Source organism: Spinacia oleracea, chromosome 5 (assembly GCF_020520425.1).
Source record: "Spinacia oleracea cultivar Varoflay chromosome 5, BTI_SOV_V1, whole genome shotgun sequence".
Classification (NCBI taxonomy): Eukaryota; Viridiplantae; Streptophyta; class Magnoliopsida; order Caryophyllales; family Amaranthaceae; genus Spinacia; species Spinacia oleracea.
Window position 1 is genome coordinate 37,536,656 of NC_079491.1, and position 16,516 is coordinate 37,553,171.

The 16,516-nt window shown below is 40.9% G+C and overlaps 1 protein-coding gene across 1 annotated transcript; it reads left to right on the plus strand.

Annotated features, from left to right (window-relative positions):
- The first annotated feature begins 1,802 nt into the window (after positions 1 to 1,802).
- On the plus strand, positions 1,803 to 15,041 carry LOC130461442 (uncharacterized). Its single transcript, XM_056829549.1, has 5 exons — positions 1,803 to 1,866; positions 1,969 to 2,021; positions 2,104 to 3,813; positions 14,399 to 14,639; positions 15,022 to 15,041. The coding sequence occupies exons 1-5, from the start codon at positions 1,803 to 1,805 to the stop codon at positions 15,039 to 15,041; spliced, it is 2,088 nt and encodes a 695-aa protein (XP_056685527.1).
- Positions 15,042 to 16,516: the final 1,475 nt, after the last annotated feature.

Genomic DNA, 16,516 nt, shown 5'->3' on the forward strand with positions numbered 1-16,516 from the left:
CGGGTGCTTGGGATCAAGGAAGAAATCGCCCCCTCTCCGCTTCTTGTAGAAGAGGACTGCTTAACTCCTCGGGGCTCGCTGTTTCAGATCCCTTCCCTTGATTCACCTCCGTTGCCCCTAAAAAAGCGCAACATGAAGCTCGCTTCTAGGAAGGCATCTGTTGTGGCATCTAAATCTGATGTCCCGGTTTTTTTCTCAGTTCCATCTGAACTTGAGCTTGTGTTCAAGCGTCAGAAATCCGCTCGCCCTCTAGAATGATCACTGCTTAGTATAGGCTTCACAGTTTGTGGGCACACAGACCCTCCCTTTTGTAATAGGTTATTTTGGTCCTTAATCTGTAGCCGCTGTTTAGGCATTTGGGGGTCTGTTGCCTATTAGAGTATCACCAATTCTATTGGGTGATGGTGTTTCGTAGTGTATCATGTGCATCATGGCATTAGGCTATATGCGCTAAGGTCATCTTGTTCCCTACAATGTATCCTTGTCTTTTTAGTGATTAATAAAAGTATACTTTTTTAGAAACGCGGTTGTGTTGGTATTGCTGTCTTTTTTTTCTTCTTCTTTGCCTTAGCTTGCAATCTTATTCCTCCCACGCTGCCTCAAGTGAATTGCATGCTTATATGGAAGTATGTGAGGCGTTTTGTTTGCAGCTGTGGCTTCCTTGCTCAGCTCGGTTCTGTTTTCTTTGTTCCCTTGCACTCCATTCCTTGTCTTCTCCCCGTTTAGGCTGTATGAGGATGGTTTGAATGCTTTTATGCTTATGGAGTGGATATGTTTATGTCTATTCTGTTATTTTTTGTGGAACGGATATGTCTATGGTTTTAATGTTTTATGCTTATAGGACGAATATATGTGATGAGTTGGAAAACATGTTTTGTTTAATTTCCCTGGGACGGATTGCCACTTATTATTGTGAATTATCACTTTGCACAGGTTAGCATAACAAGATCAATATGGTGCGGACTTGAAACTTGAAAATACGCATGTAACCAAAAAAGAGTTAGTAACTAAGTCATGGTTATTTATTGTGAACAAAGAAGTTAGCTATGACCAAATAAGCATGTACCCCTTAGACTTACTTGACCCTCCTCCCCCTCTCCGACTGTTTCTGTGAAAATACATGAAGCCTCTCATTGATCAGTTTGTTGTTGTTTAATGCTTGTATATGGTAATATTCAATAGCCAGATCCCTTTAACCCATGCATGTTCTGCAGGTCTAGCCTGCCGGTCGGCTTTCCACGTCCTGTTCGGTTTTCAGAATAGGCACGGAAACTGCATTGTCCATGGGTATGTTGCTGTCCTCAGGTTCAGTATTACATACTCCGTATTTGTTTGTTGTACTGTTGTTAACACGATAATCACTTATTATGACCACAAGACAAGCTTCTACGCTCACCATCTCCTGTCACACGCCGAAGCAAACGGCAACGGACTCTTGGAAGTGCGGCCCACCTTACCTTGCCCAGGTAGGTTACCTGTCTAAGACGACCTTTATCATTTTCATAGGATGGAACAAACTAACGCAATCTTGAAATCACCAGCGTGCCTATTCAGTCCCCACTTGAGCCATCATATCAACAGGACATACACTTTCCCCTGCCAACCTTAGGAAGTAAGGGACCTGTATATCGTGCCTTCCCTTCATAGCCTTCACTCTTTATCCTCCCATGCCTGACATCTGTCGTGTTTGATCATAGCTACTGCAGTGATTTCTCAGGCATCGCTGCTCTCAGCAAATGCTTTTCCATATTACTCACCACCTTCAGGGGCAAGTAGTAATAGCAGGTGCTTAAGGACTACCAATGGGTTGTATACAAGTAGTATCGTGCCGACTACACAGGCCATACCTGTCTCTAGCACACACAGGTAATGTGATCGTCCTCCCTTCCCATCTATTGCTGCATCGCATGAAAGCGAGCTGCTTAAATGTCCGGATAAGTTTTCAGATTCTTCATTTGTAATGTACAGTGAGGTCGGGGAGTCTGCGCGCCTCTAGTGAACCTGGTCTAGGAGCACCCCAGGTAGCACGGAAGACGCGTCGAGCTGCACGCAAAGAAAGTAATCTCCTTACACCCCAGTATTGCTCTTTTACCTAACATGCAGACGGTTCAGATCAGACCTCATGAAAGACTTGATTCGGTCCTTGCATCGGACAGACGACACCGTACTTCTCTAACCGAGTTTTTCAAAGAAAATGCTGCTACACCGAATGGCACGGGATACTTGTATGGTAGGTTTACAGAAAAGTACCGATGGGACTCTGGTTCAAAGCAGTGGTTTGCAAGGAAAAATAAAACTGTGGTTATTGGCAGGCTAGCATTTGTTGCTCCTTCTGAAGGAGAGCGTTATTTTTTACGCTTACTGCTTGTTCATGTGCCTAGCCCTAAGTCCTTTGAAGATCTCTTGACAGTTGATGGATACAGATGTGCAACTTTTCAAGAAGCAGCCCTAAAACGCAGGTTGCTTGAAGAGGATGAGGCGGTTGACCTATGCTTAGCAGAAGCATGCGAGGTGCAAATGCCGTCCGCTCTACGCCGACTGTTTGCAACAGTCCTCATTTTCTGCCAACCAAGTGACCCAAATGCATTGTGGCTGAAATACTATGCTGCTATGTCTGAAGATTTTAATCACCAGTTCCCAGATTCAGAGAGCAAGGTAAAGCAGCTCACGGCCAGATCAGTCGAGCAATGTTTGGAAGAAATGGGAAAATCACTGAAAACTTTTGGCCTAGCCTACTTGAATGAGGCTCAAGATGCCGAGGTCGCTCGAACAAGGGACATAACTGACGCGCTCGATGCACCAATACCTGACCATTGCGTCGCGTGTCGTGACAGGTTAAACCCAGCCCAACAAGAAGCTTTCAACTGCATCATTGACCATGTGAAGCAGAAAAGGCCTGGAGCATTCTTTATTGATGGGCCTGGTGGGACAGGCAAAACATTCTTGTACAATGCCTTGTACGCAGAGGTTCGTCTCATGGGTGAGATTGTACTTCCTACCGCTACATCGCGTATTGCTGCAGCCAACATACCCTCAGGAAGAACAGCACATTCTAGATTCAAAATCCCAATTGATACTGAAGCTTCCCTCGCCTGTGATGTCCCAAAGCAAGGAAGTTTGGCTGCATTGATACAGGCAACAACTTTGATCATATGGGACGAGGCTTCGATGGCACGGAAGGAGAATGTTGAATCCTTGGATATGCTTCTCCGAGACTTATGTGATGAGAATCTGCTTTTTGGTGGTAAGCTCATTGTTTTCGGGGGTGATTTTCGCCAGGTTCTGCCCGTCCTTCCCCGTAGGACACAACGCGAAGCAGTCGCGGTCAGTTTAGTCAGTTCTTCCCTCTGGCCTAAACTCACAAAATTTCGCCTCACAGAAAACATACGTGCTAGAGAAGACCCGGACTTCTCTCCGTTTTTGCTAGCTTTGGGTAATGGAGAACTACAAACCATCGACAATAGCCTTGTCCACTTGCCGAGTGAGGTTGTGAAACCTCTGGAAAGTGGGAAGGATCCCATCACAGACCTCACGGCGCTTACATTTCCTGAGTTAGACCTCAACAACTTCAGCTCTGACATATTTACAACACGGGCAATTCTGACCCCAATGAATGATGATGTTGATTCCATCAACACGGATCTGATTCAGAAGTTCCCGGGCGAGTCTGTTGTGTACAGAAGCTTTGACACAATGCTTGATGACAATTGTAATGTCTATCCTACAGAGTTTATAAATACACTGTGCCCCGGTGGAATGAGCCCCCATGAACTCATCTTAAAGATGGGGAGTCCAGTCATTTTGCTCCGAAATGTACTCCCATCTTCTGGTCTTTGCAATGGCACGCGATTAATATGCAAAGGTTTCTTCCCCAACCTGATTCAATGTGTGATTATAACTGGCCATCAGAAAGGAAAGCATGTTTTCATACCACGCGTTAAACTACGGCCGGCTGTGTTAGGTTATGATACATATGACAATTCATAAATCATGCGGAAAAACCATAAACCCAGGAAAACATATTATTTACACATAATCATTTAGCATAGATTAGATGCATACTCTTTGTTGCGTGCCTTCCCTAGCTGCGCCCGAACCGAACAAGAACAAGTCTTTAGGACTCCAAGTGTCGTCCCTCCGTAGATAGTCCACAGCACGTCCGGATCCGCCTTAAGATTGACCAACTAGAATCGCCCTTAAGGTACTATTATTTTCGGCACTTTATGAGCAAGATGTGTGTTTTAATTTTCTCTCAAAAACTCACTTTTGAATACTTTGAAACTTATGTTATAAATTGTGAGCCCTAGCCTCATATTTATAGCGGTATGGAAAGGGAATCGAAATCCTATTCAGATACAAATTAATCTAACCTAGAATCCTACAAGAACTCTAATTTAATTAATTTTATCAAATAGAATTAGGAATTTAATCATTAACCGAACTCTGCATGTTTTAGGAAACGTGCACGAACACAAACACTTGCACACACACGCACGACAGCCACGATGGGCCTCATGCGTGCGCGCGAGCAGCAGCCCACTCAGCGCCCGCGCGCGCTGCGCGCGCTGTGCGCGCTGTGCGCGCTGTGCGCGCTGTGCGCGCTGCGCGCTGCGCGCAGCCTGCTGGGCCTGGCCTTGCTGTTTGTGCGGCGCGCTTGGCTTGCTGGGCGATGGCCTGGCTTCGTGCTGGGCCTCGTCCGGCAGGCCTCGTCCGATGCTTATTCGTACGATGCGCTTCCGATTAAATTTTCCGATTCCGGAATTCATTTCCGATACAATATTTAATATTTCCGATTCCGGAATTAATTTCCGTTTCGAACAAATATTTAATATTTCCGTTTCCGGAATTATTTTCCGATTCCGGTAATATTTCCGATTCTGACAATATTTCCGTTTCCGGCAATATTTCCGATTCTGGCAATATTTCCATTTCCGATAATATTTTCCGATACGTACCATGTTTCCGTTTCCGGCAACATCTACGACTTGGATAATATTTATATTTCCGATACGATCCATATTTCCGTTTTTGGCAATATCATCGTTTCCGGAGTATTCATTTCTTGCCTGTGACGATCTTAGCTCCCACTGAAACCAAGATCCGTCGGTTCCGAATATTCATAGATAGAGTATCTAATGCCATTAGATACTTGATCCGTTTACGTACTATTTGTGTGACCCTACGGGTTCAGTCAAGAGTAAGCTGTGGATTAATATCATTAATTCCACTTGAACTGAAGCGGCCTCTAGCTAGGCATTCAGCTCACTTGATCTCACCGAATTATTAACTTGTTAATTAATACTGAACCGCATTTATTAGACTTAACATAGAATGCATACTTGGACCAAGGGCATTATTTCCTTCAGTCTCCCACTTGTCCTTAGGGACAAGTGTGCATTTCCTAATTCCTTTGTCGCTCGATGCTTGCTCTTGAACATAAGGTAAGAGTTGTCATCCTTATTATGTCCAGAGGTGTTCCTCGGTTTCAGAGTTCAACTGATCAAATAAACAGATAATCATAGCCTATGATTCATCCGAGCACGGCCATGCATTTCACAGTTTCTAGCTCTCCGAGTGGCCTTGTACAACTTTTAAGCATCTCATCCCGATTTATGGGAGGACAATCCCAATCTTGCGATCTTGAGATTAGACTTCGTTTGATAGGTGATTACCTGAGCGTTGCCTTTATAGCCTCCTTTTACGGTGCGACGGTTGGTCAACGTCAAAGCAACCAGTTCTCAAACAAGTAATCTTCAAATCACTCAGGTATTGAGGATTTAGTGTCTAATAATTTAATGAAATTTACTTATGACAGACTTTCATCTCTTACAGTAAAGTTTCATAGGTCTCGTCCGATACTAGTCTTCCCAAAGTAAGTATCTATGCAAATGATTATGACATTGCCATGTCCACATAGTTCAAGAAACAGAACTACTAGTCATCTTGCATTCTAATCGCCTAATGTTTTCTATGCGTCCAATTTTATAGAAAACTCCGATTAGGGACCATTTTCAACCTTTGACATTCAAGTTCACTTGATAGACATTTCTTAGTCACAGGACTGGTCCTGACAGTCTATCTTGAATATATCGTCAAATTGAAGGGACTCATCATTTAATAAACCACAAATTAAATGGAAAAATGAATTCTTTTCATTTATTGTGAATGATTAACCAATAATGTTTTACAAAGATTTAAACTCTAAAACTTTAAAACATTAAACAGAGACATCAAAGCCATTCTCCAATATGCTTGATTCCCATAGCTGCAGTGTGCGAGTTGTGCTTCGCCTGCGGCAGAGGTTTAGTTAATGGATCTGATATGTTGTCATCAGTTCCAATTTTGCTTATCTCGACTTCTTTTCTTTCAACGAACTCTCGTAGAAGGTGAAATCTACGAAGTACATGCTTGACTCTCTGGTGGTGTCTAGGCTCTTTTGCCTGTGCAATAGCTCCGTTATTATCACAATACAGGGCTATTGGTCCTTTAATGGAGGGGACTACACCAAGTTCTCCTATGAACTTCCTTAGCCATATAGCTTCCTTTGCTGCTTCATGTGCAGCAATGTACTCCGCTTCAGTTGTAGAATCCGCAATGGTGCTTTGCTTAGCACTTTTCCAGCTTACTGCTCCTCCGTTGAGGCAGAAGACAAACCCAGACTGTGATCTGAAATCATCTTTGTCGGTTTGGAAACTTGCGTCCGTATAGCCTTTAACAATTAATTCATAATCTCCACCATAGACCAGGAAGTCATCTTTGTGCCTTTTCAGGTACTTCAGAATGTTCTTGGCAGCAGTCCAATGCGCCTCTCCTGGGTCTGACTGGTATCTGCTCGTAGCACTGAGTGCGTACGCAACATCCGGGCGTGTACATATTGAACCAATCAATGATGCATATGGAATCCCATTCATTCGTCTATGCTCATCAAGTGTTTTTGGGCACTGAGTCTTGCTTAGAGTCATTCCATGAGACATGGGTAGGTAGCCTCGCTTGGAGTCCGCCATCTTGAACCTATCAAGCACCTTATTGATATAAGTGCTTTGACTAAGTCCAATCATCTTTTTAGATCTATCTCTGTAAATCTTGATGCCCAATATGTACTGTGCTTCTCCTAGATCCTTCATCGAAAAACATTTCCCGAGCCAAATCTTGACAGAGTTCAACATAGGAATGTCATTTCCGATAAGCAATATGTCGTCGACATATAATACTAGGAAAGCAATTTTGCTCCCACTGACCTTCTTGTATACACAAGATTCGTCCGCGTTCTTGATGAAACCAAAGTCACTGACTGCTTCATCAAAACGTATATTCCAGCTCCTGGATGCCTGCTTCAATCCGTAGATTGACTTCTTTAGCTTGCATACCTTTTTAGCATTCTTTGGATCCTCAAAACCTTCAGGCTGTGTCATAAACACAGTTTCTGTTAAAACGCCGTTTAAGAAAGCAGTTTTGACATCCATCTGCCATATTTCGTAATCGTAATATGCAGCGATTGCTAACATTATTCGAATAGACTTTAGCATTGCAACTGGTGAAAAGGTTTCATCGTAATCCACACCGTGGACTTGCCTGTAACCTTTTGCAACCAATCTAGCTTTGAAAACTTCAAGTTTCCCATCCTTGTCCTTTTTCAGTTTGAAAACCCATTTGCTTCCAATGGCTTGGTAGCCATCTGGCAAATCGACCAAATCCCATACTTGGTTTTCAGACATGGAGTCTAATTCAGATTGCATGGCTTCTTGCCATTGCTTGGAGCTAGGGCTCGTCATAGCTTGCTTGTAAGTCGCAGGTTCATCACTTTCAAGTAATAGAACGTCATAGCTCTCGTTCGTCAAAATACCCAAGTACCTTTCCGGTTGAGATCTATATCTTTGCGATCTACGCGGGGTAACATTTCTAGATTGACCATGATTCTCACCAGATTCTTCTAAAGATCTCTGAGTTTCATCTTGAATGTCATCTTGAGCATTCTCTAGAGTTTGTTGTTCAACTCGAATTTCTTCGAGGTCTACTTTTCTCCCACTTGTCATTTTGGAAATGTGATCCTTCTCCAAAAAGACACCATCTCAAGCAACAAACACTTTGTTCTCAGATGTATTGTAGAAGTAATACCCCTTTGTTTCCTTTGGATAGCCCACAAGGATACATTTGTCAGATTTTGGATGAAGTTTGTCTGAAATTAATCGTTTGACGTATACTTCACATCCCCAAATCTTAAGAAAAGACACATTTGGAGGCTTTCCAAACCATAATTCGTATGGAGTCTTTTCGACAGCTTTAGACGGAGCTCTATTTATAGTGAGTGCAGCTGTATTTAGTGCATGTCCCCAAAATTCTAATGGAAGTTCGGCCTGACCCATCATTGACCTGACCATGTCTAGCAAGGTTCTGTTCCTCCGTTCTGACACACCGTTCCATTGTGGTGTTCCAGGAGGAGTCAATTCTGATAGAATTCCACATTCTTTCAGATGGTCATCAAATTCATAGCTCAGATATTCACCGCCTCTATCAGACCGCAGTGCCTTAATCTTCTTGCCTAATTGATTCTCTACTTCACTCTGAAATTCCTTGAATTTGTCAAAGGATTCAGACTTATGCTTCATTAGGTAGACATAACCATACCTACTGAAGTCATCAGTGAAAGTGATAAAGTAGCTGAAACCACCTCTAGCATTTGTACTCATTGGTCCACATACATCTGTATGGATTAAACCCAATAGTTCATTTGCTCTTTCTCCAACTTTAGAGAAAGGTTGCTTCGTCATTTTGCCAAGTAAACATGATTCGCATTTACCATAATTCTCTAAGTCAAATGGTTCTAGAATTCCTTCTCGATCTTTGAAGTCTTTCTAAGCGTTTCAAGTTTATATGGCCTAATCGACAATGCCACAGATAGGTGAGATCTGAATCATCCTTTTTGGCCTTTTTGGTATTTATGTTATATACTTGTTTGTCGTGATCTAATAAATAAAGTCCATTGACTAATCTAGCAGATCCATAAAACATCTCTTTAAAATAAAACGAACAACTATTGTCTTTTATTATAAAGGAAAATCCCTTAGCATCAAAGCAAGAAACTGAAATGATGTTTTTAGTAAGACTTGGAACATGGAAACATTCTTCCAGTTCCAAAACTAGCCCGGAGGGCAACGACAAATAGTAAGTTCCTACAGCTAATGCAGCAATCCGTGCTCCATTTCCCACTCGTAGGTCGACTTCACCCTTGCTTAACTTTCTACTTCTTCTTAGTCCCTGTGGATTGGAACATAAGTGTGAGCCACAACCTGTATCTAATACCCAAGAAGTTGAATTAGCAAGTATACAGTCTATAACGAAAATACCTGAAGATGGAACGACTGTTCCGTTCTTCTGATCTTCCTTTAGCTTCAAGCAATCTCTCTTCCAATGCCCCTTCTTCTTGCAGTAGAAGCATTCGGATTCAGAAGTGGGTTGACTGACCTTTCTCTTTGCAGATTTGGCGCCAGTTTGCTTAGTTGGGCTGGCTTTGTTGCCACCTTTCTTAGCATTCCTCTTCTTTCCAGATTTCTTGAACTTGCCCCCACGCACCATAAGCACATCCTGCTTATCACTTTTGAGCGTCTTTTCAGCGGTCTTCAGCATACCGTGAAGCTCAGTGAGCGTTTTGTCCAGACTATTCATACTGTAGTTCAGTTTGAACTGATCATACCCGCTATGAAGAGAATGGAGGATGGTGTCTATAGCCATTTCCTGAGAAAATTGCTGATCCAGCCGACTCATATTCTCAATGAGTCCAATCATTTTGAGAACATGTGGACTTACGGGCTCGCCTTTCTTAAGCTTGGTCTCAAGAATTTGCCTATGAGTCTCGAATCTTTCGACTCGAGCCAGATCTTGGAACATGTTCTTCAACTCACTGATGATTGTGAAAGCATCTGAGTTGATGAACGTTTTCTGCAGATCCGCACTCATGGTGGCGAGCATTAGACATTTCACATCCTTGTTGGCATCAATCCAACGATTGAGGGCTGCCTGAGTGACCCCGTCGCCTGCAGCTTCGGGCATCGCCTCATCTAGGACATACTCCTTTTCTTCCTGCATAAGAACTATTTGCAAGTTCCTTTGCCAGTCAAGGAAGTTTTTCCCGTTCAACTTCTCCTTTTCGAGAATTGATCGAATGTTGAATGAATTGTTGTTTGCCATATTAAAAACTACAATTGAAAAGAATAAACAAATAAATAACCATTCACAGTTTCTCTTAATAAACTTAAATTCTAGCATACATGCATAATTCAGTGTTTATTAAGCATTTTATTCAAATTATGTGTTCCGGCAGGTGTGAATAAAATGATTCCAAGATCCTAAAATCATTGAAGAACTAAGCACAGTTTGTCGACTTAATCCTAGAACATCTTAGGTAAGCAAAAGCCTTTTGCTAATAGTCTAGAAACTATTCTTGGTTGATAGGTACGTCTAAGAACTTATTAGGTAAACCTATCGAATTTGCCACGACATAAAAGGACTCCTTACTTATATCGTTGAGTTTCACCAAAACTAACATGTACTCACAATTATTTGTGTACCTTGCCCCTTTAGGACCAATAAGTAACACCTCGCTGAGCGAAAACTATTACTAGATTGATGTAAAGGATATCCAAGCAAGTGTATATTTTGGCATGGCACCTTTTAACTCAATTTTTAAGTTTGGAACTTAAGGCTCTTACTATGTTGGTTAGATTTTAAGTGAACTAAAATCCTTAATCATGCAACATAATCAAGCTTTTGATCTCATGCATTTTAAGACATATTTAAAACAATAAATAACTTAAAACATGCATAAGATATTTGTGATCTAGTATGGCCCGACTTCATCTTGAAGCTTTGACTTCAAAGTCCGTCTTGAAAATCTCCGTGGGAGGCACCATTTTCTTCAAATAGGATAAGCTATAACTAATTACAACTATTCGATGGTGCGCAGACCATATTTGAATTGAAAAATAACTTTGGTACTTTAGACCAATTACATTCAAATTAATGGTACGCAGACCATATTTTCTATCCTATTTGGGCCATACTAGTCACTTCATAACCTGCAAAACAGTACATATACAATATATACCATTCACCCATTTATTATCATGAATGGCCCACATAGCTGGTTAGTAAAACACATTATGCATCACGTAAACATTTGCAGCAATTAATCAAGGGCACCAATAATCTACCAATTATTCAGTCCTTATTAATTCTAATCAAGTTGTTTTAACCTTAAGGATTTGTAGACCTAATCAAGAGTTTATGACTAAAAAGCGCTCCCACTTAAACCAATAAATTCATATGCTTTACCAATTTTAAACATAAAAATGTATTTCTAGTCTAACCGGAAACATACAAATTTAATTAAAATTTAAAGCTCATATCAATTTATAATTGAATCCAAAAATTTAATTTAATTTCAGTCGTATTTAAATTAATTCATGATTTTAATTTTAGTAAAATAATTAGAATAAATAACATTTATTATAATTATAATATTCAAAATTAAAATCCAAGAAAATAATTCAAATTATTAATTTTAAAATTAATTAAAATTACGTGAACTGAAATTTTCAAATTAAACATTCAAAACGATCTAATCGTAACGCAAACACCCTACGCGTTGCACGCCCATGGGCCGCACGCACACAGCCATTGCTGGCCATGTGCACGCAGCCCATGCGCTCGTCGCATTGCTGCTGCATCCCTATCGCAAGCCTCCGCACGCATTGGTGCTCGCTGCGCGCGCCAGCGCTCATCGCACGCGGGCTATCGCTCGCAGTGCGCGCGCGACATCGCTCGCTGGGCGCGCGACATCGCTCGCTGGGCGCGCGAGCCATCGCTCGCTGGGCGGGCGACATCGCTCGCTGTGCGCGCGAGCAATGCTAGGCGCAGCGCTCGTGGCACGCGAGCTTGCGCTCGCTGCGCGCGAGGCTGCGCGCTCTTGTGCGAGGCAGCGCGCGTTGTGGCGCAGCTCGCTTGCTGCCCACACGCGACTGCCTTGGCTCGCCCTACGCCCATGCCCATTCGTCCATTGGTCGTGGCACACGACACAAGGCAGGGCTGCTGCCTTGTGCTCGTGCACTACGCCCTTGCTCATTGCATTCGTGCCGCACGGGCGACGAGCTCCCTTGCTCGTCGTCGCATGCCCGCATTATACAACACCCCTTAAGGGTAACACGAAGCGTCCATTGCCTCGTGCGTGCAAGTTATATGAACGAATCGCATAAAAATTTAAAATTTATATTTAAAATTAATGACAAATTAATAAATAATATTAATTTCATAATTTTAGGGCGAAAAATCGAAAATTTATTATCCAATTGATTTCCGATTGTTATGGATTCAAGTCTAAGTCATAAAAATTTAAAATTTATCGTAAATTTACAATTTTTATGGTGGTTTTTAATCATAGGTTTCTAATTAAATTAAAATTAATTATGAAAATCAAATTAATTCTAAATTATTCTAATTTTCAACAAATTAATCATAATTACAAATTAGATTGCATAATTAACAAGACTAGGCATTCAAACTTGTTAAACATATGCAGTAGGTCAATCAAAAATTCAAGATTTATCAACAAGAATCGCAAATTTTAATTTAACATCTTAAATTTACGAAATTTTGCATTCGAAAAACTAAAACCTTCGAAAAGTCATAGTTAGGCTTCGAATTTGAGAATTCTGGGTTCGGCAGAAAATTACTATTTTTGTCAAAATTTTTAGAATGCCTTTTACATGCGGAATTGACACAAAAATCACTCAATACGGATGAGTAACGAAGAAACTGCCGAAAAAACTGCGTACGTATAATTAAATAAACGCAATTTGCAATTAATTAACAATTACGAAAATTAATCACCCCTTTTAATTCTTGCAAATTTGTAACATTTAACCATGTTCATGCAATTTAGATTATGAAAATAATAAGGGGCTCGTGATACCACTGTTAGGTTATGATACATATGACAATTCATAAATCATGCGGAAAAACCATAAACCCAGGAAAACATATTATTTACACATAATCATTTAGCATAGATTAGATGCATACTCTTTGTTGCGTGCCTTCCCTAGCTGCGCCCGAACCGAACAAGAACAAGTCTTTAGGACTCCAAGTGTCGTCCCTCCGTAGATAGTCCACAGCACGTCCGGATCCGCCTTAAGATTGACCAACTAGAATCGCCCTTAAGGTACTATTATTTTCGGCACTTTATGAGCAAGATGTGTGTTTTAATTTTCTCTCAAAAACTCACTTTTGAATACTTTGAAACTTATGTTATAAATTGTGAGCCCCAGCCTCATATTTATAGCGGTATGGAAAGGGAATCGAAATCCTATTCAGATACAAATTAATCAAACCTAGAATCCTACAAGAACTCTAATTTAATTAATTTTATCAAATAGAATTAGGAATTTAATCATTAACCGAACTCTGCATGTTTTAGGAAACGTGCACGAACACAAACACTTGCACACACACGCACGACAGCCACGATGGGCCTCATGCGTGCGCGCGAGCAGCAGCCCACTCAGCGCCCGCGCGCGCTGCGCGCTGCGCGTGCTGTGCGCGCTGTGCGCGCTGCGCGCTGCGCGCAGCCTGCTGGGCCTGGCCTTGCTGTTTGTGCGGCGCGCTTGGCTTGCTGGGCGATGGCCTGGCTTCGTGCTGGGCCTCGTCCGGCAGGCCTCGTCCGATGCTTATTCGTACGATGCGCTTCCGATTAAATTTTCCGATTCCGGAATTCATTTCCGATACGAACAATATTTAATATTTCCGATTCCGGAATTAATTTCCGTTTCGAACAAATATTTAATATTTCCGTTTCCGGAATTTTTTTCCGATTCCGGTAATATTTCCGATTCTGACAATATTTCCGTTTCCGGCAATATTTCCGATTCTGGCAATATTTCCATTTCCGATAATATTTTCCGATACGTACCATGTTTCCGGCAACATCTACGACTTGGATAATATTTATATTTCCGATACGATCCATATTTCCGTTTTTGGCAATATCATCGTTTCCGGAGTATTCATTTCTTGCCTGTGACGATCTTAGCTCCCACTGAAACCAAGATCCGTCGGTTCCGAATATTCATAGATAGAGTATCTAATGCCATTAGATACTTGATCCGTTTACGTACTATTTGTGTGACCCTACGGGTTCAGTCAAGAGTAAGCTGTGGATTAATATCATTAATTCCACTTGAACTGAAGCGGCCTCTAGCTAGGCATTCAGCTCACTTGATCTCACTGAATTATTAACTTGTTAATTAATACTGAACCGCATTTATTAGACTTAACATAGAATGCATACTTGGACCAAGGGCATTATTTCCTTCAGGCTGCATCCTCAAAATATCCAATTCTCTTTCAGAGGAAACAATTTCCTATCAAGCTCAGTTTTGCAATGACAATCAACAAGTCCCAGGGTCAGACCCTTAGTCAGGTTGCCGTTTACCTTCCTCGGCCATGTTTTTCCCACGGGCAGTTATATGTCACCTTGTCACGTGCAAGACAAGCCAGCCAGGTTACAGTAATTTCAAAGAACTCTCCACAGCAGCTACCTGGTACGGAAGTTGAAAATGTCATTTCGTACGACGTGCTAAGGTTGGCTGGTATTATTTAGTCTCCTGTATACATATGTAAGTCTTACTCATGCCTTGATTCTTTCTATGTTTTACAACGTTCCTTTATTTTTGCTGATATCGTGTTACAAGTTTCTGCCTTTTCCCTGGTGGTTGTGCCTATTGTCTAGCAATGTGCCTACTGTCTAGCATGAGAATTAGTTTTAGGAGTAAATGTATGGTTCAAGAGAAACTCAAAAAAAAAAACCCATCTGAGATTATCCACTATGATCATTGTGGTACTCCTTAGCAGGCTAAAATAAATTGGGTATTTGTTTAGGGCCTTTAGGCAGTACTTAAGTTCCGCTTTTCCTTATTTTTTATTTGTCTGTTTTTTTTCTTCCTGATTTTGCTTTTTTTTTTGTCATTGTAGGAAGCATGCAGACATTTTGACAAGGCGAGTCTTGTGTATGATCAGGTTTGTATTCTGAGCTCCAAATGTAAACTGCATAGATTTTAAGTCTATAATTATTCTTATTTTTTCACATGCTTTTTGTGAGATTACTAAGAGTTTGGCGTTACCCATGTTTCCAATTTGAAATTTGTTTCCTGATTGCCCGTATTTCCTTGGTTATGGTTAGGAGATTCATTGAGTGCTAGCATTTGATTGTCCTTCTCTTTTCAGACATGATTTTCATTGAATACTAACATTTGGTGGTCCTTTCTTTCCAGGCATCATCATAGTAACAGATATGTGGTCGAGAACATTCTATATGTGCTTCACAAGCTCTCGCATTACTGAACCTAAGTCTCAAGGTGCTTCACAAGCTGTTCTCTATGCATCTATAAGCGTGGCAGAAGCTATAAAGGAAGGAGTTACGGATGCTGGATTAATTGGGTTTAGGTTCAATACTGTTGGTGTTACAGATCATATTACATGGCCTATTTGGGTTCACCACTTTTAAAAAGGCTCGATGCCTGGTAACGACCATTAAACCTTCCTCTAAATAAGATTATGCTTTACTAATTTTCCTTTAATTTAAGTCTTGTTTGAAAAAAAATGGGGTGTGGAGGGTAGTGTATTTCATGCTTATCAACTTATGTATCTTGTTGAAGTATTTATTTATTATTCCAAGGTTAAGATATTTTTAAAATTAATGATAAACAATTATATAGTACTACTTCCTTGTACTTACCCCTTTTTTCCCTCCAATTTACTGAAATTCTATGATGCACAACTAAGAAAATCGGGTCCCCATAACTGTCAAAAAAAACTGTCAGATTCCTTTATCTATTTCTGCTCTTGCTGCTGTACACCTTACTGAAGATTCCAAATACATCTTGTCTTTGACAGCCACCATGAATTTTAAATATTTATACTTGTACTACCATATAGGACTACAGTTTGCCAATAAGGAAAGTGTATGACAACTACTTGGTCCAGCTGCTTTCTTACACTGTTCAGTCACTGTTCATATCCCTTTTTTGCTTGACCCGGTTAATAACCTACTGGGCTTAAGCTTTCAACCACACATTTACCTCTTCCCCTATATATACACCCATTCTTTTTCAGTTGACCTAAAGGATACACTCTTATTCCTTGCCAACATCAAAGACACACTATTCTCTGTCAAGTATAACTTCAACCTTCCCTTTGTTCTTATTTGCTTTTAAGCTTGGACAAGCTTTTACTTTCAGTCATCACCATATTTAAAGTATATTCCTTGTTTGTTTTTAATCTTTTGCTTTCAGTCATTATCATATTTTGCAGTTTATTCTTACCATATTTGGTACTTATTCAACCACATGTAGCATGCATCCCAAATTTATCTTTGACTTGTTGCTCATAAATGCTAAATTTTACATAAATGTTCACCTCATCATTTGTTCAACTGCTTGTAACTGCTTGAGGTTTTTGTTTTTTAGTT